This window comes from Phaethon aethereus (genome assembly GCF_964289735.1).
Source record: "Phaethon aethereus genome assembly, chromosome: 5".
NCBI lineage: Eukaryota > Metazoa > Chordata > Aves > Phaethontiformes > Phaethontidae > Phaethon > Phaethon aethereus.
Genome location: NC_138579.1, coordinates 56886397 through 56913085, shown reverse-complemented (window position 1 = coordinate 56913085; position 26689 = coordinate 56886397). Strand labels below are relative to the sequence as shown.

At 41.1% G+C, this 26689-nt stretch overlaps 1 protein-coding gene across 1 annotated transcript in view; it reads right to left on the bottom strand.

Moving 5' to 3' along the window:
• The window catches only part of PLEKHA7 (pleckstrin homology domain containing A7), a gene marked incomplete at its 3' end in the record, with an annotated part of 157966 nt that extends 140316 nt beyond the window's left edge, over positions 1 to 17650 (bottom strand). Inside the window, exons 1-3 of the mRNA XM_082000515.1 lie at positions 17239 to 17650; positions 17003 to 17079; positions 16770 to 16827 (exon numbers count right to left, since the gene is read on the bottom strand). Coding sequence (XP_081856641.1) covers positions 16770 to 16827; positions 17003 to 17079; positions 17239 to 17321 — 218 coding nt within the window. The 5' untranslated portion in view covers positions 17322 to 17650. The remainder of the gene's footprint in view (positions 1 to 16769; positions 16828 to 17002; positions 17080 to 17238) is intronic.
• Between the last annotated feature and the right edge of the window lie 9039 nt (positions 17651 to 26689).

Genomic DNA, 26689 nt, shown 5'->3' with positions numbered 1-26689 from the left:
ACAACGGTGTTGTCACAACTTTTTTTTTTTTAAAAGACAGTTAAGTAGATTTTCTTTTAAAGGGAAAATAAAAACACACAAGAACAAATGAAGCAATGAAGTAATCTGATTATTGGCAAGCAAGCCACAAAAGCACATTAAGTTTAAGGGAAAATATACAGCACAAGAAAAAAAATAGAAAATTACATCAGCAAAAGAATGAATGTATTTCATAATGAACCATGCCAAATCTAACTGAATAGCATTATTAAAAATAAGCATCCACATTATTTAACTTATGTACAAAAACTATTGGTGCCGCCATACCCCTCCACATAAAATGGTCAGGAGGCTTCAACCATCCTTTGAATCATCAGGCAGAGATGCTGCAAAACTGAATGACAAAAACAGAGTTGTCTGTTTTCCTGATGCACAGCATACCGTTGAATTTTAAAGGCACAATTTCAGTACAATTTTGATTTATGAATTGGGAGTATTTTAGAATGTTACCACAACAGCAAAAAATGCCAAGTAACTGAAGTAAATAAAGATGGAGGTATTTCTGTAACTTAAGTTTTTATGGATGGAGACCTTATATTATCTTTGAAGCTTATAATGCATGGGTTGGTTACTAAAGAAATAAGTTTAGGGTTTTTTTAAATGTGAATTTGGTGGAGCAAGAGTTACATTAAAACAATCTAGCCAAATTTTTCTGCAGATGGAATTTTTGTGTCAACTTTCGAAATTCTCAGTGTTGTTTTTCCAGTACTTGCTGATGTCTTCATGCTAAATTTGGCCCACCAAGCCGAGAGCATGAGTAATGGTTCCAAAGGCTTAAATTGCCACATTTTAAAAAACAAACAAACAAAATCTTACCACAATTACGGTTTGTGTTCAGTGAGATTGGAAAGCCCCTGAAGATTAGTTGAGCTGGCATAACAAACTGAACCTGCCAGAACAATTCATCTGGCTTATATGCTGTTCCTTGCAGCCATATTGCCTGTGGAATGCTCAAAACCAGACATATTTCAACTTGGATAAACTCTTCTGGCATTCTGCTCCCACAGACTCTTTTAAGAGTAAACTCTCTTTAGGAGTAAAGAGCCCCCTTATCACATGACCGGCTTGGGAATCAAGATAAGCAACTGAAGTGCATGAATGTATCCTCTCAACTGAGAAGAGCACACGTTGGGAGACACCTCCTTGTTGTTAAGAGGACGTGCACTCACGGGTAACAGGCACACGCATGTCCCAGGCACATGATGAAGCAATCGCATGCAGACATCCTCATGCACAAGGAGAAAGCAACAGGTACAGGTCTTCTAGGGCTTGCTGCAAGAAACTGTGACTCATCCCACTACAAAGAGTGGGCATCTCTGAGTTTAACGGCAAGTCAAACTTACTATGCACATTTTTTTTCTCCCATTTACAATATGACTGATCTTCAGTGATAAAATGCAAACTCTATCAAATGTTAGTATCATAATATCTTGCATTATTTAAAGTACTTTATGTTGCTGTATTTATAGTATATTTCCTCTAGTTTTATTAGTCTTATTCCATACCAGCAGAACAAAAGCATACACTGTTCTTATGATCACAATCTTACACGCTGAACCACATTATTTTAAATTACTGGTCTAGCATCATATTTTCTTCATGTCCAACTTAATTATTTGTAATCAATACTAGCCAGATCGTTTAAAAACCACAAAATTCTGAATGTAACACAATTCTACTTTGAATTCTCAGGCTTTATGTAATTTCAAAAATCATTCAACAACTCCATGTTAACTAAGAACACAAAGATATCAAACCCTTCTTTCTTCGTTACGAAACTAAGGAACTTGGAGAAAAGATGCATCATTTCAATTTTACTTTTCAAGATTAATGCATCCAAACTGAGACATTTAAAAGCACGTTTATTCCTTAATAGTTGCAGAGTTGGCACCAAAAATGCCCTCTTGTGGCACAGCAGAACCCTGCAGAGCTTGCCCTCAGTTCTTTCAACTTAAATTTTAAAACAAGAATGTGTTAGGGCTTATTTTGAAACTAAAATGAGGTAAGAAAGCCCATAATAAACTAAACTAAAACTGCAGACATTGTTCAGAGTTTAAATGAATGCTTGAACTTAGTTTCTCTACGTGGTTCTTTCATCTTCCTTTTTTTGAGCATTAGTGTAAGTAGTGAGAACATCTGGTCCCTCCTAGAAGTCTAAGCATAATGAAATTCCTGGGGAAAGCTGTTCTGGGAACAGCGCACTGTCACTTCGGCAGATTCCAGAAAGGGGAATCTTTGTGCTGTTTTAAATCTTTAATAAAAGAATGTGTGTAAAAACAATTTCACTGTGAAAGTATCCGTGCGCTTCGACACCTCCAACAATAGGTGACAACTTCCAGGACTGCCTCACTCTCATCCCCATAGACTACTAATTCTCCGAGGTCTACCACTGAACTTCAGAGGAACCATCAACAGACAGCTACAATCAACAGACAACTACACAGCAGATTTGTTTTCCTATGGAGCAAAGCTAGCACACTACATATTTTTCTCTTAAAGAAATCTGACTGTGATGGCTTCAATTCCCTTATTTGAAAGCAGCATCTTTCAGACAGGTTTTATTTCTACTGCTTTTTAACTCTCGGTCTGCCAAAGCGACATGAACAGTTTATATTAAAATAGCAGTTCATTTGCGAGCAAACAAACAAACAAAAAAACCCCAAAAAACAAAAACCACTAACAAAGCCTTTCAACTGAAGCCAAACCTCAACAGGCGCTGAAATCCTGATGCCCAGGGAGGTGAGGGGAGTCTCCCATCTTGCATCTACAATACAGCACAATTAAGAGCACATTCTTTAGCAGATCTCTCTTGGGTTGCATTTTCCCAACCGATGGCAATCCAGGCTGCTTGGCAGCCGGCCAGATTATTCATGAGAATAGTCACTAACAGCCTGTTTCCCTCCTCCTGCTCCTGTGTAAACAGTCTGCTGTGAAAGGTGTTACTCTGTTTTTTCAAAACACAGCTCATGCAGGAAACAATGGTTTGTAAGCACGGGAATACCATATTTCAGCTGTCAGTTAATCTGCAACCCAGAGCATGGTCATATTTCACTAATGCGTGCTCATGACAAGCACTCAGACTGAGCTGGTAGTGGCATAGGCAGCACTGTGGAGCAGAGGAGCGAATAGGCAAGTTTGAAAGGGTTAAGTCTGAGAGGGAAAAGAAAACACGTATTTTGGCCAAACGGGAAAATATTCAACCAGTATTTTTATCTCCGTGCAATAATTAAAAATAAGAAACCCATACCCACACACACACATCACTTTCACAACCTATCATAAACCCTCAATCAAGCCCAAAATTTCAGTGGGAATACTCAGACAACCTCAGAAAACAACAAAACGTTTTAATTATTTGAGTATCTGAAAACTTTCTCTCTTCAGACAGAAACCATCCATGTTTGGCTCATACACAGGCATTTTCAAAGTTTTCAATCGAGGTTTCAAGTTCTGAGAAAACGTTTTTAAATACTTATTATAAAAACAATGTCTTTTAAAATACAAATTTATCATTTAATCCTTAGTGAAATCACTATGTCATTTCAGCTGTAAGTGCACAGATGTAAACTCAAAAAAAAAAAATCCTTTTTGACAAGCGTCACTGAGCTTTTTCTCAAAACTTGGTTTATACATAGCTGAAATGCAAGTCTTCCTGTGAAGAGTCAGATGCACACCCTGTGATTTTTTTTGTTTCCCATATTTTTGTAGCAGTCTGGGCCCCTCAGACAACACCACTTTGCGCAATGGTCATGGAAACGCACACATCGCTGACGCTGAACATGCGAGCAGATTCCTCAGGACAAAGCCGCGTTAGCCATGCTGCAAAGCTACTCGGACAGTTCAGAAACCACACAGGATTATGGCAAAAGAGTTTACCAGCCCAGCATGACAACGTAGGAAATCAGCAGGATTTGAGATATTTTTTATCATTTTGCTCATGCAGCATGTCCAGTACAGATCTTCAAAGAGAAGAAAATCAAGAGTCATGAAGCTGCATTCTTCCAGGTGAAACAGTCCAACAGCCCTTTTCTTTCTAAGTACAACCAAGTTTTTCATCCCTTTTGAAACCAATAAATCAGTATTTCCTTTCAGGGTTATCCTGGATTGTGCCTATTTTCTACACCCTGGTCCTGCTACCCTAAAGGGAAAAGTTATCTATCAGAGGAAAATCAAGCCACAGGAAGATCTACAAAACCAGCTGCCTGGTAAAGACCCCAACCTATCAAAGCTGCAGCCTTTCATACAGTTGTACGTAGTTCTCCTCCACGGCCTCCAGTGTGTACACACCCATATAAAAGGAGCGGCATGGGTTGGGGAAGAAGAGAAAAAGAAATCACCAAGTTTCCTTACTACCTGAGAATAGCTATTAAGCCACACCTAAGACTGGAAGAGAGAAGTCTCCAATCAGTAGTATGCAGCCTTGCGAGGCTTCCTCTTCAACCAGCCTTCCTCAGGCTTATGGCAACAAAAATTCCTCTCTCCATAATTTAGCCCAGATCACTAACCTGTGCTGTCCCAAGGTGACTGCAGCTCTCTTAGCCTCTCTCTTTGTCTTCTGATCCTGGAAGGAAATTCTCAGTCTCTGTACCCACCCATCTTGACTCAGAAAGTCTCCTCTCCCAAGCACCAGCCTACCCATTCAGGCAGAGGACACCATTTCCCAACCCCTACAGGAAGTAACTCCTCATAATCCTTGAGCAGTCTGCCATTTACAGTTTCACTTCAGTGTATGCCTATTTAAGCAAACGGTATTGATTACATAGGTCACAAGTATCTCAGTTTTCTTGAAACTAGGAGGGCTTTCCCATCAGTTACAGTATCTACATCATCAGTAGTAACAATTATGTAAAGAAGGCAGTATTCAGCTGTCTATTGTAGGTCCCTTAGTTGTTTGCAGTTACTCTGAGCAATTAAGACAACATACTATACAGGATATCCTTACAGGAGTTGACTTTAAAAAGGCAGCTGTAACATTTAAGATAAGCTTCTTTAGCAGACAATCTAGGGACAAGCCTATACTTACAGAAAAAAAAAAAATCCACATTATTAGTAAGGACATACTAAGCAGTAGCCTATTTGAGTTGGTTGGTCTGCCTTTCTTCCAAGCAACCAGACCATTGCTTTCCAAAATAGAACATCTCTAAAAATTGTTTTTATTACAGTCTTTCTACATTTTATTTCCAGAGGAGCATTACCTAGCTATAAACCTGTTTTTCATGCCCTGTAGAAACTGTTTTCAACACTGGGGCAGGCAGAGGTATCAACCTAAGAGCTAGAAAGTTTTAAAAGGACATTCCTCTCCAGTCATATTTCAGATTAAGCACAAACTCCTTCCCCTCATTGTTAGACCTGTTGACATGAAAGTAGCAATCCTCATGATTAGTCACCTTAAAAAAGAAAAAAAAAAATTAAAAAGTAAAAGCTTCACTATAAGAGTTACCCTAGTCTATTTGGATATCGAGTTAGTGAAAAGTCTTTACCCCAATCAATGGTAAAGGTCCACACTTCAAAAAGAAGGAAATTAACAGAAAAGCATCCACAAAAGTTTACTGCAAATCTCTGACTGACCTTTTTAACAGCTGAAACGGTGTAAATTCCAGGAAAGACTTATGACAGACTTGCTCCTATTGTTTTCCAAAGGTTTTTAAAAAGAGATACAACTTTTTTTTCCTAGCATCAAGAAAAATACCCAACACAGAAACATTTCCTCAAAGCCGTTTGTTTCAATAAGTAGCTTATTTATTTATAATGTTGTCTTATGACGATGGCAAGTGCTCACCTCTCAGAAGATTTATTTATCCAGCATGAGATATAAAAAAAGCTTCCACTAGATAGACTTTGACCTGCTTGAGCTTCAAGAATACTTTCTGCAGGGGGAGGGGAGAAGCTGTTAACTACATCATTACAAATGTATTTAAACATAAATGCATTACAACACAAACTGATTAGAAAGAGGGAATATCTTCACTGTGCAAATCTTCCAAGATTAGAGCTCTGCATGTTTCTTGAAGAATGGAAGCCATCCAGTTGGACTTGATGACCTTAACGGTCTATTCCAACCTAAATGTTCCTATGACTCCTTACTGTAGTCAGTATACAGGAACGAATGTTTCTTTGCACTGCAGAAATCCATCAAGTACAAGGGTTATTTAAATCTCATACAAAACCTGAAGACATTTCTTCTGAAATTCTATGGGTCACCTGGCAAAACCACTAACATTGTTGCAACATTTCAAATTGCTCAGTAAGGGAGAGGGAAGCTACGAGAGTTTAAAAATCCACGTTATTTGTAAATTTTTAAGCAAGGGCTATTCTGCATCAATATGACAGTTCCTGCATAGCAAATACTAGGTATTATGTTTGAATGCCTTAATTGTGTATTTTCATATCTTGTGTTTAAGTTAGTAATGTTTACTTCAGGAATAACTGCAATTTCTGTTTCTACCTCTGTTGGTTTTTTAATCCTTCAACTGCAATAAAAATCCATAAGCAAAAGATGAATTCCAGTGCCAAACAATTCACATATGGAATGCCCAGCAATCACACGCCACATATGGAAATATACTGAAAGTCACACAATTGAGTGCTGTTTCACTTCTTTGTCAAATGACATTATCATACACCTCAGTAATTCCAATTTTCCTTCCTCCGTTCTGTTATTTCAGTATTTCCTTAGACAATTCAATATTCTCCAAAGGCATGAAAATGCAACTCTCAAGAAAGACTCTGTACCTGGCGATTTAGCTGGCCACCCTCTCAAACAAGTTAGCAGTAAGAAAAAACAGTCAGTGACACTGAAAAGTATCTGTTACACATTAGCACCTTGATGAAGTAAAGATTTATCACTTCACATTTCAACTAAAAGGACTAAATACACTGTTAAATGAGTATATCAAAGCCCGACTTGATACCTGTAATCTGTTTACTAAAAGAATTTTATATAATGATTTTGCATAAGACAAGTAAGAATAAGTCATTGATTTTTAGTTTTATATAAATGAGCTCAAACTGCAACTCACTACATAACTAACTGGAAGAGCAAATGGAAAGAGGTCAGGTTATTTAAAATTGAATGTTGGGAGTAATAACACACAATGTCAAAAGAATAAATCTTATCGCTATCTGAAATAGTTTTAGGTATTCAAGTATTTCTGTGCTAAAAAAGTAAAGCACAAAAGTAGCGTTTAAGGAACAGCACCAATCTATGATTTGCAAGGAAGGAAATAACATTTTCTCAAGTCACTTGACAAGATCATTGTCTTAACTGGAAAGCAAGCAACAATTTCACATTAAAAAACCTGGCGTGTTCACAAATGCCTATCTTTAAATAAAAAATAAAAAAAAGAGGGCTGATATCCTGAGATGGTAACAATAGGTATCAAGTGTTTGACAACTGTCATCTAAGAAAAATGGTTTTCACCATTTTGCAGCTAACTTTTATTAATTTAATTTTAATTTAGTCCAGGCAATTCAACATGGTTTTGAACCACCATGTCCTCTGTGGAACAAATGTCTACATCTAGATTTTGTCAGTCTTATCTCACCATGCAAACAGCTAATGTTATAACTCCTGACGTTCAGAAAATTATAAAGAAAATATTACTAATGCTGCTTTACCAACCAGTGAAAATTACAGCTAGTGAATCACACCCATTAGCACAGTTCTGTCTGCAGATGTGTTTAAACATTCTGCTGAAATAGATCTAACAGATTTATTATTCTAGGTATTAGGATAAACCCCATTTCTTTTCCTTTAATCCAAAGTAGGCATTTAATTCAAGCACTAAGAGGTTAACCTGCAGAGCACACATTAAAAGACTTAAAAATCAGCTTAAGACACTTTAAAAAAAAAAAAAAAAAAGACATTTGCCTTTTGCTTGATGATTTACACTGCTTCATAAGCAAACAGTGCCTCTGGTTTTTCATTGCTCTCTATTATATTAATACCAATATCCTAAGTTAATCAAAACGGGTCTTTCTTCCACCTAGAAAGGGGTCAGAGAAATAACTGCAAAAAGCAAAGAATCAAGTAAACATGAAAGTGAAAGTTGCTGCTCCAGTATTTTGCTAGTTTGAAGATGACTGTGAAACTATGACATTTTGAAACAAATATGCAGTTTGCAAAAAGCCTGTAACTCTACGTTTTTTCAGATGAAATAAAGTAGAAATTAACAGCAGCTTTTCTGCTTGGTCATATTTGACCATCACAGTCTATACAGGGCTCCTGGGGAAAAAAGAAAAAAAAAAAAAAAAAAAAAATCACCTGCATGTTGCAGAATCAGCATCTATTTTCAAAATGCTAAGTACTCTGCTCTTAGTTCAGGATTATTTGGCCCCTAGGAAGTAAATAAAAATATAACAACAGTCCTCACTTGACAAAGAATTGTAAATAAAATCCAGTATTACTCAAATGCCTAGCTTCAGCAGTGTATCCAAATCTCAATTTAAAAGTTTTGGTGGGTTTGGTTGTAGTTTTTATTAAACTAAAGAGAAAACCTTTAAAGATACAGATAAGCAACATGGAAAGCAAGGGTTTGAACAGAAAACTTCAGGCAGAAAAGCACATACCTATGACATATTGGTAACAAGGTTTTGTACCTGTCTTGACAAGTCAGTGACGTTCTTGCCAAGCACTACGTGGCAAACAATCAAAAAGAAAAGGGTTGGGCACTTAAACAGATTCTTCTCAGATTTTAATATCTTTAATTACAAATCCGCTTTTAAATTAAAAGTTCTGCTTCTAAGGACAATATCTCAGAGCAGACCTTGTAAAACCGTCTAATAATGCTGCGGGAAAAGACAATTAAACTACAAATAAAATGAGGTTTTAGTCCCATCCTTCACCGTTATCCAAGCCAAGGTCATAAAAAAAAATTTTTTTAAAAAGCACATCTAGGAGGCAAAGACAAAACAAATTAGATTTAACAGTAAAATGAGAATGTACAGTCATACTGGATAGAATCGGATGTGATAGTAAGTAAATGTGACATCACATCATTCAAGTTGGTCTTTGCAGAAATGCAGCACTACAATACTGAAGCAGTACACTTAATCTGTACCAATGAAACGTAAATATTTGAGATGATGGCAGACTTTGATCAGTAGTGAGGTAAAAACTCATTCTAGTGTAATCCATCTGCAGCAAACTGAATGATGGGAAAATGCAGGGCATAGAATCCGGGAGGAAAAACTTGCACCCACGTACTCCACAGCACGCGCGTGTCTCTTCACCGAAGCACTTACTAAGATTGTTTCGTATTGCCAGACTCTCCTGGAAAAGGTACTTTTTTTGTCTTCTCCATTATAAAACAGAAAAACATCTTGCATGTTATATTTGCCTGCAGATAGGTAATCCTTTTTACTAGGTCCAGTTGCTAGAGAGTTTAATAGCTACTCATAGATTGAAGAAGCAACCTTCTTCAACAAAATGTGTAGTATTAATATCAAGACTCTACTGTCCCAAATATTTTAAATTCTCTCTTTTCTGGTAGATAATGGGCCACAAATAAAACAAAATTCGAAATGTTGAATTGATTATCTATTTCCTCATCTGATGTGGTAGACATATTGCACACTTCTAAAAGCAGTCTGAAATGTAACACAAGACTATGAAAACTATTTTTAAGACTATAGCAATACCTACCCAGTACAACTGTATTTATTTTTAATCTTCACATTTTAGACAGACTTTCAGAAATACTGAAACCCTCACTGCAATATGCAGCTTCCTAAAACATACACACATGTTCACCTGTACACACAGTCAATGAACGCAGAAGAGGACACTACTTCAGGAAAGAGGCTGAATGAATGAAGTTCTTCTGACAGATTCATGTTAAAGAAGCTAGAACATGTACCGAACGAAATGTGGATGCTGGCAGCTCTGGAGAACCAGTTTGTACCCTTGTTTCTAAGCTACAATACAAGTAAGTCATATAACCCCAACCAGAACAAAAGAATGTCCCTCAGTTTCCCAGACAACTTTGGTTTTCAGAAGTGTTCAACACCAAAAACAATGTCTCAGGTTAATGGGAACTATGCTTTAAGTGCATGTTATCCTTGCTGACGTCCTCAGGTAGTCAAAATCCAGTTTTCCAACACATGTGTATTTTGGAAGAAAGGTGAACAGGGACTGACAAACCAAGCCACGTACTTTTTGGTGCAGCCTTGCTTTAAAAACAAAGCAAGCCCAGCACCTCCCCTTATACACTCCTCCCACCCCAAGGAATGCACACACCTTCCTCTTCATATACATCGCTGGTTCAAACTGCATATAGCATTTTCCTTATGCACAGTTCCAAGCTTGCTCTTCCAGAGGGCTCCCTGCAATTCGGGCAGCATGAACATACCCTTTTCCCCGCTTTCTGGTAGCTAAACTGCAAAGTACTGCTGCTGCTGCCTGCAATCGTCAGCGATCTCTGCCTGAGTACTATCTTTCAGCGTTTACTTCACTCATTACAGTGATCTCTCATTCTGTCATCAAGTAATAACACTTAATTGTTTCCCCAACTTGAATGAAACATAGCTACAGTATCTACCCAGCAGGTCCAATATTCAGAGCTCAGTTCTGCTCACAATCCAGGAGAAGAGAATTTATTAAACAGGCTGTCTAATGAAGCCCAGTACTGCAGAACAAAGGGCAAGAGGAGAGGTACAAAGAAACTCGTACAAGCAATATTATTTACTTTTGTTGTGCACAGTTCGTTCTTCCCATTGCCCAAATGGAAGACTTAGAAGAAATTAAAAAACACTAATAAAAAGCACCGACACAGATTCATCCCTACCCTGGCAGCTTTTCTCTTGCTGCCTCATCTCCTGCCAGCGAACCAGTAGAGGCCGCTCAAGACCGTCGATCGCTTCTGCAGAACTGCAGGACGGGACAGCTTCCCTACCCTCCTATTTCAACACAAAAGCCAGTTCTAGTGGTTTTCTTCCACTTCTCAAGTTCATATCCATTTTTCCACCCGTACAAACTACCTCAATGAAGTCTAGTCCCCTCAAGGGCAACTCCTGATTGAACTCTAGCGACCAGTCATAACTTCCAGGACTGCTGCATACCTCTCAAGATTTATCCAAACTAGAGCGTTACCCATTGCTGTGGAACCAGTCCAGGTTTCTTTCCCTAAAAGTTTCTCCATGACATTTTACAGCACAAAGTTCTTTAATTTTGCCAGAGACTATCCTCAAATTTGCTAGTGAAGGTGCAAATATCTTCACTTTTGGTTGGTGAAGTTCTCATGTGGTCCCAGTGACATCATTTTTATTCCACTTCAGGAACTCCACACAACTCAAACTGGTTACACACAGCAATGACAGAGTGAAGTAGTTCATCAGCCAGCTTCTCACAAGTGGATTTCATATCGGTTTATATACTTGCTTACACACTACCTGAGACTTTTTATCTAAGCACGAGTTCAAAAACCACAAAGAACATCATCTATATTGAAGATCTTATTAAGAGGGACACCACTCCTCCTTACTCACAATTGGTAAGTGCTCCAGTATCTTTTGCTTCTACAGCAACAACCATCACAGAAAACAGAGCAAGAAAAAAAAAAATTTGTATTTACAGCAAGCCATGAAAGACATACAGTAAGTAGTGCTTTAGCCCACCTACACAGCCACTAAACAGAAACAGTCTTCAACATCCTACTAGGAGCACAGAAGACAGGAATTTCTGCAGGGCAGAAGAAACATGTTGATTAAAGTTATTAATGAGGTTATAAAACAATCTTCTCAGATAATCAAAAGGACTGAACTCAGTAATCCAGATGGTCTCCTCCCCTTTGGGCTTCTGTGATTAAAGAATCATTAATTAGGTATCATCTATAGCACACGCCAGGTGAATCTGAGCTCTTGTATGGTTTTCAGTGATGTGGTATCTAAGCATACATGTTTGGCACAGCAGAATCAAAGTTATAAAGGCAGACTTCAATTTGGTGTTCACCAACTTCTGTGTTCTTTGCTCTTTTATATTTCCAAATACTTGAAACACATACCATGCATATTTCCTACATACAGTAAAAGCTAAATAAAAGACACATTAAGGAATAATAGTTGCAAACAGTTACAGACTACTGCTATGAACAATGGCAATTTCATAAAACGTTTTGTTTCTTGAACATCCACTGTTACCCGAGGAAGAGGCCACATTGGACTTAAAACTGTTTTCAGAAATAAACAAACAAAGGGTTAACTTCAGATATTTAAGTGCTGATTTCCACTTTCTTGTTCTTAATTTTAGGCTACAATTTGAATGCAATATTACCTTCGAGATGTGTCGTATTATTGCAGCATTCTAAACCAATCTTGATAGCAGCATTACACTTTTTTTAACTTAATACAAGCCAGTTAAGTATCTAATACTAGAAGAATGATTCCTTTTACATAAATACTCATCTCAATCTTTCAAAACTCTACGAAGGTAACAAAAAAAGCATTCCAGACTTTCAAAGTTTTCCAATCCCGAAGTCTTTCGGATTATCAGAAAAAGATAATAAGCAAATGGAAACAAGAGTCTGAACTATAATGCATACACACACTGTTTTGTCACATCTTCCCCAAAAAGAGAGTCTGCTAACCACACTTACCACTTCACATCAGCAACCCAACTACCAGAAACAAACCAGACCATTGTTAAGTCCTCATTCAATTCCACATATGTTCAGCAACAACATCCCTTCTGCAGTGACTCTAACATAAAGCAGTTGCCCAACAAACACAACGTATTTCAAAAACATCAGCACAGAAAACAAACAGAAAGACATGGACAAGAGGAGTGCAAGCTGCCCTCAACACTCAAAGTCAGAAAACACAACATCCATGATACTTTTGGACAAAGAAACATCCAGTCCTATGATCACACCAAAATCAATATTCCTCTTAGAACAGATGAAATGTTGGCATACCAAGCAAATTGAACACTCCATTTTTTTGGTTTAAAAAAAAAAAAAAGTTAAATCACTGGTTTTACATATTTTTATCACTCAAAAAGAGGAAATAAGTCATATTGATGAAAAAAGTCTAACAGTTCACAAGTAATGGTGACCAAATTGCAACATTTCATAATTGATATCTATATTGAGTCAAACTGTTTATGCCATGTCTTCATTTGATTAAGAGTAGCAAAAATGCTGAGGCTATGTATGTGGAAAGACATAAAATTGTTTAAAGAGTTATCCCATTTTCTCCCCAGGACAAGCTATTTAAGTTGCAAATAGGCTGCAAAAGAAACAGCGAGATTTTACCAAAACTACCAAATGGAGATCCAGAAAAATCAGTTTATACATCATTTATTTAACATTTTATTTAGTAATTTTAGGATAAAAGGCAGATGATCAGAACAGAGACAATCGATCAGGAAGATGTGGATGTGCATAAATGGGAAGAACTAGAATGTAGCTTCATACATGGCTTCCTAATATAAATTATAGTTTTAAAAGTTAAAGCAGTAAAAGAAAAGAAAGAGCTGGATGTATCAGTCCATTTGCAGCATTCACATGTGCTGTCAGTGTGGGCGTCTTCCCCAAACAGGCAAACAAGCTAAAATGCAGAAAGCTGAGAAATTTTGAGCACTTTTGTTGTTTGAGTCTCACAAAAGCTCATTCCAGTGTACGATTCTGTCCACTCACATACAACAAAGATGACTTCATATTGCAAGAGGTGCAGAGAAGAACTACAGTATAATAAAACAGACGGAGAGCCCTTTTTAAAAGACTGGACAAAGAATCCAGCTTATTTAGTTGAGCAAAACAAGACTAAGAGGGGATGTGATTTCATACAAACATCTTGAGTAAATAACCGAATGGAAAATAGTCCTCCTTAAACTACAGGACAGATGCTTAACTACAGAACACCACTGACACAAACAAAAAAAAAAGTTATAAATCAGAGCATGTTAATTTGGAAAGCTCCTACCCATCAGAAGTGGAGTTCTGAAAATTTTCAAACTCCCGGTGTGTGGAAAGGGGAAAAAAGCTTACCTGGTTTTGATATTAAGCTTGACCAGCTTATAAACCTTTGTTTTACTACATGATGTTTCAAGGTTGTCCACAAGTGTTGAAGGAAGTAAAAGACAAGGAAGTAAATGGACATAGGATTAATGAAAAAAAAAAACATAACCATTTTTTAAGTCAAAGATGGCTCACATCCAAATGTTTTAGCTAACATTGATCATTGCTGTACCAGAAATCAGTTATGTAAGTGGAGTTAGCCTCTGTGTATTTAAATAAAATGTTTGATACTGTGTACCACATGAAATTACTTAAAATAGAAATAATACTTTGTAATACTTTGATTTCATTAAAGAAATAATACTTAAATAATATTTAAAATAGAAATAAGACTTACAAGATACATAAAAAAATTTACAAAAGAGGAAAAACTACAATAGGTTGTATTAAAATGGAAATTATAACAAGAGAGAGGGGTTACTCATAGCAATCCTCCTGAGACCCTTTAATAAATTAGTAGCCAAGGAGTGAGAACATGCTCATGAAATTTCTGTGGATCACACCAGACTGGAAACTGTCACCAGTATAAAAAGGACTAGGTAGTTATACAGAAAAGCTCATGCGTTTTGTGAGCTGGAATGCCAGAAAATGGAATTTTATAGTACAACATGTGAAATCATGCATTTAAGGACCGGTAACCTTTCCTGTAAGTTGAGAACTCATCACGTGGAAGCATCATAGGAGGAATGAACAGAACAGTGAGGTACGGAAATCCTCATCTAAAGGATGCTGATGTTTACATGAGCACAAGGGGAGCTCAACATGTTCATGGGGAAAAAAAAAAAGAAAAAAAAGAGAAATTCCACTTGGCTCAGGAAGCCTCTGAGCTGAAACTAGAGAGGTTAGAGCAATGCTGGGCGAAGTATCACTACTGAACAGAACACTGTATCAGGTGAATCTTTGGTGTGAAGCAGTAGAGCTAACATTTATGTCAAAAAATTGCTGTTGCTCCTCACAAAACTGTGCTTGGCTAAATATGGTCGAGTTTATCCAGTTGCGCTGTAAAATACATGTGTATTCCGTATTTCGTTACCTGCAGCAATTCCAGTTCAAGCTAAATAATGCTATTAGCACAAGTTATGACAATGCGCTGCATACAACTATAATTTAATGGATCAGATGTTAAAAGTTTTGTAATTGCCTGACAAGCAAGACACAAGAATGGTCTTCCAAATAGAGCTGTTGGGAAAGGGAATCTAAGCTGTTTTAAAATTGCACCACTAAGCTTCTGGAAAGGTCAGAAAAACAAATAGATGTATTCCCACAAAGAGGAAAGAAGTTTGTGTTTATATATCTGTGTAAAAGACCTGCTTACACTACATTTACAGACTGTACAGTTATCATATTTTAGAGTTCCACCAGCCACCTATGTAACCAGAAGAACTTTTATTCCTTTTTTTCAACACACTGGCCACAGGGTAGCTGCTATACACGGTATTCACATGCTGTCCAATGCCTTGCTGCTCTCCTGTTCACTAGTTGAGGGCTAAACTAACCACCTAGTCCAGAACTGTAATTAATTTTCTGGCTCAGGCAAACAGGGCCTGAGAGGTTTTCATCATCCTTTGCAGGGAAAAAAAGGACATTTTAGGATCATCTGGAATTTTATTTAACAAACACCCTACCATGTGAGGTACTTACGACGCTTTCAGTCAATTCCTCCTTCACCTGGCCCAATATTCCTCTGAAGTTTGATCTTTACTAAAAACCTCAAGTTTGTCAAAGGTTTTGGCGTATGCTCTGCTGGCATTTCAAAACCAGACACCTGTCACACAGTTGCCAGCAGTTATAGGAGACTGTCCTGAATCATCTGGGTTAACCATTCCAGTCCTGCGCTGAAGCAATGAGTGTTTTCCAACCCTCTTCTGTTATTTTCATTGAATTTCTCACTCATTCAGATTTCCAAAGGAAAATGCAAAGACATCATAAGCAACACACAACTCCGTATCCAGGGTGTACCAGACTTTTACCGATTTGATTAAGCTTCTACTTTTACATCAGTGTTTACACTTGTAAAAGCCTTATGTATATAATGTTTGAAAAAAGCACTTTTAATTATCTTATTTTACTGCACATGCTCGCATCTCATCGAATAAAAGAGCCTTAACAGGCAGCACATCCCAAGTTTTTAAACTGTTCTCTGAATAAGATACACTACGTGAAAGATAGACAGCCATCACCAGCTCTGGTTAAGGCAAGTTCATTTGTTCAGTCCCGTCTCTGGGAAGAAACGCCGAAAGCCTTTTACTTGCAAAAAGCTTCCCCGTGCTGCATCCACAGCCGCGAACCATTTAAAATTAAAAAAAAAAAAAAACCAACCAACCATCCACCTTCTACCATGACCTCTGCAACGCAGCGCTCCACCTGCCACAAACCGCACTTTAAATACCAGCAAGGAGAAGGCGGGGAACCAACCAACACAAAAAAAAACCCCAACAACAAAAACTGAAGAGCCGCCTCCGGGGAGACCTGTTGCTCGCCACCGAGAGCGCCCGGCAGCCAACTTTCCCCATCCGCCGCCGAAACCGCACACCTCGTTGCCGCTTTCCCTCGCGTTGGTCGTTACTGAAACGACGGACGTGCCGGGTTGCTGAGGCGCCCCCACAAACCCGCACACCACCCCCACCCCCCGCCTGAGGCGGCCCCGCGGGCGGGCCGGGGCCGAGGCCGCGCCGCCAACGCCCCCCGCCAAGGGCGGCGCGGGCCGGGGGTACTCACTCGATGAAGTAGCTGGCGCCCTCCTCCGAGAAGCCCTCCTCCCATCCGCGGGGCAGGTCTGCGAGGGCGGGGCGGGGGGGAGAGAGACCGAGAAAGAAAGCGGGGAAGGAGGGGTGAGAACTTCGCCCGCGCCCCCGAGGCGCCCCACCGGCCGCGGCGAGGGGGGTGAGGGGAGGAGCGGAGCGGCCGTTAACGGGGCGAGGGCAGCCTCCCCGCCGCCCCCGGGCACCCACCTGAGCGGATCATGTGGCCGGAGTTGACAGGCTCCCCAGTGCGAGGATGCAGCCAAGTGGTGGTGCGGGTCAGGTCGCTGGGAGGGAGAAGCGGAAAACATGCACCTGTTAGCCACTGCGCGCGGCCGCCCGGGCGGGCGGGAGAGAGGGAGGCAGGCGGGCAGCGGCGGGAGCGGGGCCACCCGCCACCCCCGCACCCCTTCCCCCGCCGCCCCCACCCGCCGGCGCCCCCTTACTCGATGAAGAAGACTCGCCCGTCCTTGCAGACGCCGTAGGACCAGTGCTCAGGTAGAGTGTCCCGCCCCACCGCCGCCGCCATGTTCGCCGTGCGCGCAGCCAGCCAGCCGGCCGGGGAGGGGGTGCGGGCGGGCGGGCAGGCGGCCGGCGCTCGGCGCCCAGCGCCCGGCTCTGCTCGGCAGCGCCACCGCGGCCGCCGGAGGCGCGGCGCCCTGGTGCGGGCGAGGGGCGACACCTCCCGCCCGTCAGGAGGCAGCCGCCTGCCCCGGGAGAGCCCGCGGGGAAAGGGGGCGGGCGCCTGAGGTGGCGCCGGCCGCCTTTGTCCGCCGCTCCCGCGCGCCCGCCGCCCCCCCAAGTCCCGCGTGGGCTGGTGGCCCGGTCCCCTCCCAGCCCGGAGGAGCCTCCCGCCTTGAGGAGGCGCGGCGGTCACCCCCGAGTGGCAGGACGGGACGCCGCCTGGGCAGCAAGGGCGTACCGCGCGGGCGGGAGCGGCCCCACGGCCTGACAAGGGAGGGTGCGCGTCCTTCAAGGCGCTCTTCGCTCGATGAAGGGCCGGATGGCTCCCCGGCCCGGAGTCCTAGCTACCGTCCGGAACGAGCCAGAAGGGAGGGTAAGTACAGGTGCGATAGCACTTGACTTTCACCGTGTCCCGGGATACGCTCTCGCCAGTGGCGGAAGGTGAGGCGGGAAAGGCCGTAGGGACTTTGATCCTCGGGTACGAGGAGGGTGGCTGCCAGGTTAAAAGGTAGCCGAGAGTCAACAGCAGTCGACAAAGTAGAGCTGTCACCAGTATCGCAAGGGACCCGTGCCAATCCCTATGTTCATCGATGACCTAGAAAAGGAGGGAGGTAACATGAGAGCACCTGCTAGGTGAATTTAAGTTACGCAGTACTCCCTCCCTGCTCAGACCTGCGACATTAAGATCTCCACCAATGCTGGTGCACAGGTAAGCTGCAGCTAAGGACAGTTAAGTGCTCCAGGCAAAGCTGCGCTCACCTGAGAACGCGGTTTAGGGACTGAGTGGATGGGACAGGCGGGAGTTGCTGTGGCTGGGCCGCCACACAGCAGGGCCCTGGCGCTTCTTCCTCTGGTCCTGTCCGCCAGCCGGCAGAGTGATGATGGGCCTGGGTGAGGCGTCCCAGCCTGTGCTGCTCAGCATTGGCTTGGCAGGGGTGGTAATTGCAGCAGAAGAGGGGGACTGAGAAAGCCAAGATGGGATCAGGGTGGGGAAATCTGCACCTGCCTCTCACAACAAGGGCAGCAGTGGTAGAGCCAAGTATAGCTCTGTGGGGTTTTTGCTGTTCTGATACTGGGGACAGAGAAGGATCAAAAAGCCAGGAAATGGGATGGTTGCTGGCTCGGGATAAAAGGGGAGCGTTAAATAGGGTAAAGACAGGCTGCAAAGAAGGGTGGGAAAGGGTAGATTGGCTTGAGTGGGGGCAGGTGAGTAAAGAAAAACAGAGGAGAACAACTCAGGACATGGCTGTGGGGGAAGACGGAAAACCGCAGTGGGGAGAGTGTTATTGTTCAAGGAAGATAATACATGTGTTCTTTTCCTTCTAAATAACCAAAAGACGTCATCATAAGAAAGTAGGAGGCAAGAAAAGCAGCAGCAATGGGGAGAGGACTTTGCACTATTTCATAGGAGTTCCAGACAACACGCAGGTATGGTGCATCAGGATGGCATTGTGTGGGTCTCCCTTTTTGGCCACTGTTGGAGGAGCTGACGCTGTGCTAGACCAAGAGTGGTCATTACTGTGGGACAAATTACAGGCTAAATGTTGGAAAGTGGTTTGATATCAGTTACACATGAGAAAGCATAGGCTTGAAATCAACAGTTTGGGCAGGATCTTACACCTGCAGAACTACTGCTAACTTCTATAGACTAATTTCCCTGATATTACACCACCAAGATTCTTCCTCAATGTTGTCATCTTCAACAATTCACAGAATTTTAGTTTATCCACAATTAAAATGCAGGAGCTAGGGCTTCTAGCCCTTTATCCTAAGTCAGAATTTTGATTAGAACTAATAAAATTAAAACTTCTAAAACTTCTAAAATTTCTGTGCTGCCTTTTTTTTGAAACCCTAACAATTTTGAGTCATTCTGGTAACACCTGTGATAACTCTGATCTAATCACAAAGCCACAATCAGGTCAGGTCTTGTGCAATTACAAAGTAAATAAAATACAATTTGCTTAGTGTCATTGCCTGTTTAGGTCTATGGAGAAGAGGTAAGACAAACTCTTGCTCTGGAGAGATTCATGTACCTTGATGCTATGAAGCAAGTCTTTCACGCTCTGTCAGCTGCATGAACGCATTGAAATTAGCTTGTAACTCTACCACGCTTTGGCCACCAGACCACCGTGACAAGATAGACTTTTCCACTTACAGTGGATAGTAACTTAATTGAATAAACGTTATTGTGTTGTGGATTTCAGGTCCTAAAAGCATCTGTACTGGGTCAAGCTAAACGTCTGCTTAGCCTAGTATTCTGTCTCAGATCTCAACAAGAGCAGATGCCAGGAAAGAGTGCAAGAGCCAGACAATCATATGCAACTCGCCAGCTTCTTCTCTTATTCCCTTAACTCTAGTATCTATATCTAGTGCTTGCCTCCAGAAGCTGTGAGCTCAGAAGGCTTTTGAGCAAGATGATGTTTCCATATGTAACTCCTAATGGATCTCTGCTGTGAACCTGTCCAGGCTAGAGCCCACATAACTTCTATCATGCAAAACAGCCAGTAGCAAAGTGTTCCTAATGTTCATCTTACCTAAAATGTGTATGAAGAATCACCTCCTTTTGTTTGTTTTGAACCCAATTGCTATTTTATTGATACTTGTGGTGCGTTGACCCTGGCGGGACACCAGGTGCCCGCCAAAGCTGCTCTCTCTCTCCCCTCCTCAACTGGACAGGGGAGAGGAAAATAAAATTAAAGGCTTGTGGGTCAAGATAAGGACAGGGAGAGATCACTCACCCATTACTGTCACAGGCAAAACGGACTCAACTTGGGGAAATTAATTTAATTTATTGCCAATCAAAATCAGAGTAGGATAATGAGGAAAAAAAAACCCCAACAAATCTTAAAACACCTTCCCCCCACACCTCTCTTCTTCCCAGGCTTAACATTACTCCTGATTTCTCTACCTCGTCCCCCCAAGTGGCATGGGGGTTGTGGTCGGTTCATCACATGTCTCTGCTGCTCCTTCCTCCTCAGAGGGAGGACTCCTCACACTCTTCCCCTGCTCCAGTGTGGTGTCCCTCCCATGGGAGACAGTCCTCCACAAACTTCTCCAACATGAGTCCTTCCCACAGGCTGCAGTTATTCATGAACTGCTCCAGCCTGCGTCCATTCCATGGGGTGCCGTCCTTCAGGAACAGACTGCTCCAGTGTGGGTCCCCCATGGGGTCACAGGTCCTGCCAGGAGCCTGCTCCAGCACAGGCCTCCCATGGGGTCACAGCCTCCTTTTGGCATCCATCTGCTCTGGCATGGGGTCCTCCATGGGCTGCAGGTGGATATCCACTCCAGCATGAAGCTCCATGGGCTGCAGGGGGACAGCCTGCCTCACCATGGTCTTCACCACGGGCCACAGGGGAATCTGCTCTGGTGCCTGCAGCACCTCCTCCCTCTCCTTCTTCATTGACCTTGGTGTCTGCAGAGTTGTTTCACATACTCTCTTTTTTTTTTTCTTTCCCTCCCCCTTCTTAACTATGTTGTCCCAGAGATGCTACCAGCATCCCTGATGGGCTCAGCCTTGGCCAGCGGCGGGTCCATATTGGAGCCAGCTGGTATTGGCTCTGTTGGACACAGGGGAAGCTTCTAACAGCTTCTCACAGAAGCCACCCCTGCACTACCCCTCCACCAAAACCTTGCCACACAAACCAAATACACTTGTCCTCAGTTCTTGCAATAAAAGAGACAGTGGTCATGTAGTACAACATCCTGCAGGGTCAGCACTGAATTTAGACCAGGTAGCTCAGGCCTGTGTCCAGGTAGGATCTGAAAACCTCCAAGGATGGAAGTCCCACAGCTTCTCTTAGCAACTCATTCCCATGTTCTTGTGGTGAAAATGCTTTTATTACATCAAGTTAGAAGCTCCCCTGTTTCAATTTATTTCCCTTGTCATATGACCAAATCTTGAGTTGATGCATCATGGGGTCTGCAGCATTAGCACATTATCACATACACTTGTTAATTTCAGATAAATGCATTATTGAAAAAGCAAGTTTTATACAGTAACTTGCAGAGCTCTAGTCTAAAATTAAGATCAAAACTTACTCTAAAATTCACTCTAAATTCCTAAAAGTTCACAAGCTGACTTGTGTTGGGCTGATCAGGAGGTCAGTTTGTGCTTTAGAGCCCTGGAGCAAGAATGCCTCCGGGCATCATTTGTTAATAAGATTTCCAGTTTCTTCTGATTTTTTTTTTCTCCCCCTGCATACAGCTGGTACTCAAGCTCTGGTTCCAGTCCTCCCTGGCTGATCACAGCCACTTTTATTTTCCATTACATATCATTCATTGCTTTCTAGAGGCATTATCTGGAGGAAGTTATTTAGGGTAAAATTAGGAATTTTAGGCCACAGTATCAGGAACTCAGCTAAAGGAAGTGAAATATGTTATTCAACAAGATTAAGGGTCTAATAAAAGCGAAGAGATTCGAGGCTCCCTTTGTTGATAACTGGGTAATTCAAGGAGACGTGCTGAGGCCCCTGAATACTGCAAGTTTGAACCCACACTTGGGAGCTTTATATGAATGCATTACTAGTGTTATTTGCTCTGTCTGCATCCCCCTGGGAGCACTTTTTTGGATGACTTCGTTAAGTTTCTTCTGTCTTGGGAGAACAGTGATCTATTTTAAAGTATGCCAAAATCTGTATCTACACTTTGCTATTTCAAGAATAAAATCAAACAACTGAATATGAACATCCTTTTTACCTCATCTTCCTTTCTTTTCAGCCCTTGCCCTTACAACCCAGCTTCACCCTGTCAGTGCCAACATCCAAATCTTCTCATTTCCTTTTTTTCCACTTTTATTACACACACTACCACGCCCTGCCTCATTCATGTCTGCATGTTTCCCTGCACTTTTTCAACACTTCATATACTATAACTTTTCAACAAAACATGGAGTAGGAATCTGGAAATAATACTGGAGACACTATATAAGAATCTCCAACCAAAAAAAAATTCAAGTACAGTTTCCATCAGTCACAATTAGATCCAGTCTCTAGGAGGTTACAGAATCACAACTGGATTTCAGGCTGTTGTGTACTCTAATGATCTGTTTCCTTTTTTTCTGAGAATTGAATATAATTGAATTTGATGGTCTTCGAGGTCAAAAGCTGCTGCTGTTTCAGGAAGCTTAACTGAAGTGAGATACAATGCATTGAAAAGCCTGATAGCTATGACTTTTTTGTAAGTTTTTCATGGCCTGTATATCTTTTAAAGGACAAGCACAATCTATAAAAGGTGCAAGGCCAGACTGAGGCAGAGCATTTGAGAAATGGTTAAGAAAGCTCATAAGCCATAATGCAATATGTGTAATATGCCTTCCAGTTTACCGTCTCTACTCAGAACAGCTGAGAATTAAAATCACAAAAGGTTTCATGGCGAGACAGAATAATTTGCAAGACAATTTCAGAGCAGTTTGCCCAATTCTTTTTCTGATTAGACTCAAATATAGGTTGTGCAACCAAATTGTTCTTCAAGATTGTGCAGTGAGATCCCCACCTAGCAGTGGCAAGTGCTTAAGAGACCAGAAATCAAAACACTGATTCTTATAGGTAGAAGAATATGTTAATCAGACACTAGGGGAAATATGAAAGAGATTTTGGAGAAATTAGGTAAAGCCACATTACAGTAAAATTTCTGATGCCGTTTCTCCAAAACTGCAACACTTCTTCAGATGATGGAGGAACTTCACTAAGGAATAAACACAGAATCATAGAATCATCAAGGTTGGAAAAGATGATCAAGTTTAACCGTCAACCCAACACCACCATGCCCATTAAACCATGTCCCAAAGTGCCACGTCTCTACGTTTTTTGAGCACCTCCAGTGATGGTGACTCCACCACTTGCCTGGGCAGCCTGTTCCAATGCCTGACCACTCTTTCAGTAAAGAAATTTTTCCCAATATCCAACCCAAACCTCCCCTGGTGCAAGTTGAGGCCATTCGTTCAAGTTAGGGAAAAAAACTTTCGCTGTTGAACTCTCAAACAGCCATCCGAAGAGAACAGTATTAATGATTCCAAAAATAGCACAGTAAGAGTAATAGATTCTCTTGTCCTGGGTAACTCAAGGAAACATGCTGAAGTCCCCAATTGCTGCAACTTTGAACCCCCACAATAATGGTTCACTGCAGACACTTGGGACACTTCTGGGTAGGGTCTCTTTGAACGTAATTATAAAGCAAAAAAGAGAATATATGTGATGGATTACCTAATGTCAGTATCTCAGCACAGAATAAAAATATTAGTGACATCACAGGGCTCTTCCATAATCTAAAAAACCAAAAAATGGCCATGCACAGCTACAGTGACTGTCATGCTGCAGAGTAAAGGAATACTATAAAGAAATAAATCATACATGCAGACAGATTTTTTTTTTTTTAAGTCTGAGGTCCAAAATTTACAACAAGAAGAGGATAAACTAAAAATATCCAAGTCAAAGAAAGACCAAATATTACCTTACTGGGTAGGGAAAGCAAACAAGATAACAAAAATATCATCATTGTATTTCTTTCAAAACGAAAATATAGTTGTTGGTTTTTAATACCAATCCATTTTATTCCATGTTCAGCCATTTCGGGGCGCGTGGAAATCAGCTTGATTTATGCCAAGATAAATTTGAAGATAGATTTTACATAGAAAATTTCCAAAATGTAATAAGTACTAAAACAGACTAAGTAGGAACATCATGGTATTCCCTTTGTCACCAATTTCTAAAGGCTGGTGCAGACAAAACTTCTGTCAAGGAGACTCTTAAGTTTACTTAAGTAAAGTTTAACTTATTTTAAGTTAACTTATTTTGTCTCAGATCAGGAGCTATGAACAGACGATCTCACAAGATTCCTTTTAGCCTAGATTTCTATGAAAGTAGAAGTTGATTCAAAATGTTAAGATTTTCAGAAATAGGTGGACATCAAAAATTGTCATCACCTGATAGCTACTAAAGAGCACCATTATCAAGTGGCTGTCTACCTCACAGAAAGAATACATGGCAACCATTTGAATTTAAAGGTCTCTGTTATTTACAAGAAGAGGAAGGACAATCCCTGATGTAGTTAAGAAAGATAAGCGACTTGCACAATGGTACTACTGATGACATGACTAAATATAGAACATATGCTCGCTCCTGATCTGGAATGTTTTTAGTTGAACCACACAATCCACAGAAGTCAGGAGAGCTAGACATAAGGAAGGGTTGCAAAAGACACAAGATACACACAAAAGTTAGGCAAACCATCTGCAAGATATCACCCGTTTCCAGCCTAAGTATTTCCCGGACAGGATTAATACATTGCGCTGGTTTTGGCTGGGATAGAGTTAATTTGCATCATAGTAGCTGGTACGGGGCTGTGTTTTGGATTTGTGCTGGAAACGGTGTTGATAATACAGGGATGCTTTCGTTATTGCTGAGCAGTGCTTACACAGGGTCAAGGCCTCTTCTGCTCCTCACCCCACCCCAGCAGCGAGTAGGCTGGGGGAGCACAAGAATTTGGGAGGAGGCACAGCTGGGATGGCTGGCCCCAACAAACCAAAGGAATATTCCATACCATATGACATCACGCTCAGCATATAAATCTGGGGGAAGAAGAAGGAAGAGGGGACGTCTGGAGTGATGGCGGTTGTCTTCCCAAGTAGCCATTACGCGTGATGGAGCTCTGCTTTTCTGGAGATGGCTGGACACCTGCCTGCCAATGGGAAGGGGTGAATGAATTCCTTATTTTCCTTGTGTGCACCACTTTTGCTTTACTTATTAAACTGTCTTCATCTCAACCCATGAGTTTTCTCACTTTTACTCTTCTGATTCTCTCCCCCGTCCCGCCAGAGGGGAGTGCAAGCGGCTGTGCAGGGCTTAGTTGCCGGCTGGGGTTAAACCATGGCATACATATTGCTTGCAATGCCAAATAATTGTTGAATGGAACAGGAAAGGTATTGTCCAACAGACTGTGTTTTATCTTTTCATAAGCATTGACATTAAATGAAACATCTTTTGCATTTTGTGCACAGTGCAATTTATGCTGTGGGGAAAGTGATGGCAAAGTTTAGATTAAGTAAGAGTTTTACAGCCTGTTCCCTTTGCAACAGATTGAGACATTTCCCTAAATTTCGACGGGACTAGTGTCAGGCAATAGGATTCTATGAGTACCAGAAGACAAATATAGCTCATAAAGTAAGAAAGATTAAATATGGAAAACCTATTGTTGAGGGAATTCCAAATGCGGAAAAAGGAATTATTCATTTTCCTGGCCACTGGAAAGAATATAAACAAGTTCAAATTGTATCCACAGCTCCTTTGAGGAAGATCTGGAGCATGGCAGACATTGGACAAGAATAATTTTCAGGCTCACTGTATCACTGTGCGGTACGATCTGACTCATGACTGCACACATGGATCAGCCGAGACTGTAACACTGCTGAGCAAGACAGATGGGAAAATGACATTGACAAGGCAACACTTGTGCTGCATAACAAATCCAAACTTCTCCTTCCAAAACACGCTGAGCTCTCCTAGGAGTAAGAAAAATGGTAATTATCTTTAATTAAAAGGTTTTCTGTTCCAAAGCACTGTCAGTATTTAAAAGTGTGTTCATGCTGAAAGTACCTTTTGTGGAATCCTGCAGATATCTTCAAAACAATTCTATTTCCCTTACACATCTCCTTCATTTTTAAAGATAGCCTACTGATTTACCTGTTAGATGCTAATATCTGAACATATTTCAATTACCTCTCTCACCTGAACATCCTATTGCCCGAAAGATTTGTATTTCAGGAACCGAGTTAAGCTTGTCCCCTGAAATGCTCAAAAACGCATGCTAAAGCAAAAATGAATAAATACATTTCCTAACGACTGTATCATTTTACCATTTTCTGTCACACAAGCTTTTATGATTACTATATTTAACACAGTCCTATCACCCCTTCTCTTCATTTTCTTTCTTTTGCATTTCACAAAGTCCCAGTGATTTACATACCTAACACCTAGAATCCTTGTACTAAGATATATTTGGTAATCAATAATTAAACGAAATAACAAATAGTCATGATTTTGTCATGACACATGTCTTATCATTCTAAACAGAAGTGACAGTAGTTAAATGGCTGAGCAGTGTTCAAGTTATTTGTTAAAGGGAGGAATATAAAAGAACAATTACGTGTCAAAGTCACTTACAGGATCATTTCCAGAAATGTGACTAAGATTTTTACAATGAACAGTTGAAGGTCTT